This window comes from Austrofundulus limnaeus, unplaced genomic scaffold (genome assembly GCF_001266775.1).
Source record: "Austrofundulus limnaeus strain Quisiro unplaced genomic scaffold, Austrofundulus_limnaeus-1.0 Scaffold75, whole genome shotgun sequence".
NCBI classification, from domain to species: domain Eukaryota; kingdom Metazoa; phylum Chordata; class Actinopteri; order Cyprinodontiformes; family Rivulidae; genus Austrofundulus; species Austrofundulus limnaeus.
In genome coordinates, this window is record NW_013952477.1 from 256,878 (window position 1) to 257,948 (window position 1,071).

At 44.7% G+C, this 1,071-nt stretch overlaps 1 protein-coding gene across 3 annotated transcripts in view; it reads right to left on the bottom strand.

Annotated features, from left to right (window-relative positions):
- The window catches only part of mitfb (melanocyte inducing transcription factor b), a gene marked incomplete at its 3' end in the record, with an annotated part of 36,763 nt that extends 35,933 nt beyond the window's left edge, over positions 1 to 830 (bottom strand). For all 3 annotated transcript variants that reach the window (XM_014010893.1, XM_014010894.1, XM_014010891.1), the window contains 1 exon segment: positions 562 to 830. In XM_014010893.1, the coding sequence (XP_013866347.1) occupies positions 562 to 665 (104 nt within the window).
- Positions 831 to 1,071: the final 241 nt, after the last annotated feature.

Consider the following 1,071-nt stretch of genomic DNA (forward strand, 5'->3'; position numbering starts at 1 on the left):
TATTATTGCCCAACCCTAGTTTTATTGCTGATTAATTTTACTGATGAAAAATACTTTTAATTATTGAATACTTGTTGCAAACTTTCTAAAAAGCATCAATCATCCACTATAAAAACACCAGAGATCCTTTGACCTCAGTTGATCCAGACCATTTGACAGATTAAAGGGGTTATAGTTCTCTTCCATACACTGACACAACAGTTATCCTTTTAAGAGAATCAAATGAGGCTGAACAACATCTCACCAAACTCTGACCCGTCTGCTCCTCCACGAGCTAATATTTGACGTTGATGTTGACAAGACAACACCCAAGACTTGCATAACTTCGAGCCTACAGCAGGATAACCACACGGAAAGAAGAGGCAGCTCGAGTCCAGCTGCAGCAACATCACCGGGGGAAGCCTCTCACACACACACACTCACACACACACACACAACAACAAAATCATGCCGCTCGGACAAACACTCCATAAAGTCTGCTGAGCACCACGAACCGCTCCGGCGTGGGACAGAAAAGTAACTGTCCACCCGGCCGCCAGTGATTAATATTAAAAAACTGACCTGTTTTTCAGGGGCTGACTCTTCAACTCGTAGTAGGTTTTAGGCTCGTCTTGGAAATCCTCTCCGACCTCGAAGTCCGGAACTATTCCCGACTCGGACTGCATGTTTGCAGCCAGGTGTCAACTTAAAAATTAAGTGGAGACAAAAAAGAAAAAAAAAACCTCAAATAAGAGAAAGTGTGGAAGTGTGTGCCTCGGTGCTTCACAGAACCAGCTGTCACCGCCAGCCGCCTCTCTGTCCAGGACCCGGAGCTCTGTAGTCCCGCACCGCCTGGGACACCGCGGAGAGAACCGGGCGGCGGGCAGCAAGAAAACTACAAGTACCAGCATGCACCGCGGCCGACYGTGTCAGCGCGGGTCTGATTGGCTGAAATATCCTGAAGGCTTGTACGCAACTTGATTCCATTTTAACTTGGTTATAAGACTTAATTTCCTTCACGTCGTATAAATTATTATTCAGATTCAATATTTCGATAATTAGAAATTGTTATATTTATGTTTGAGTATTAAA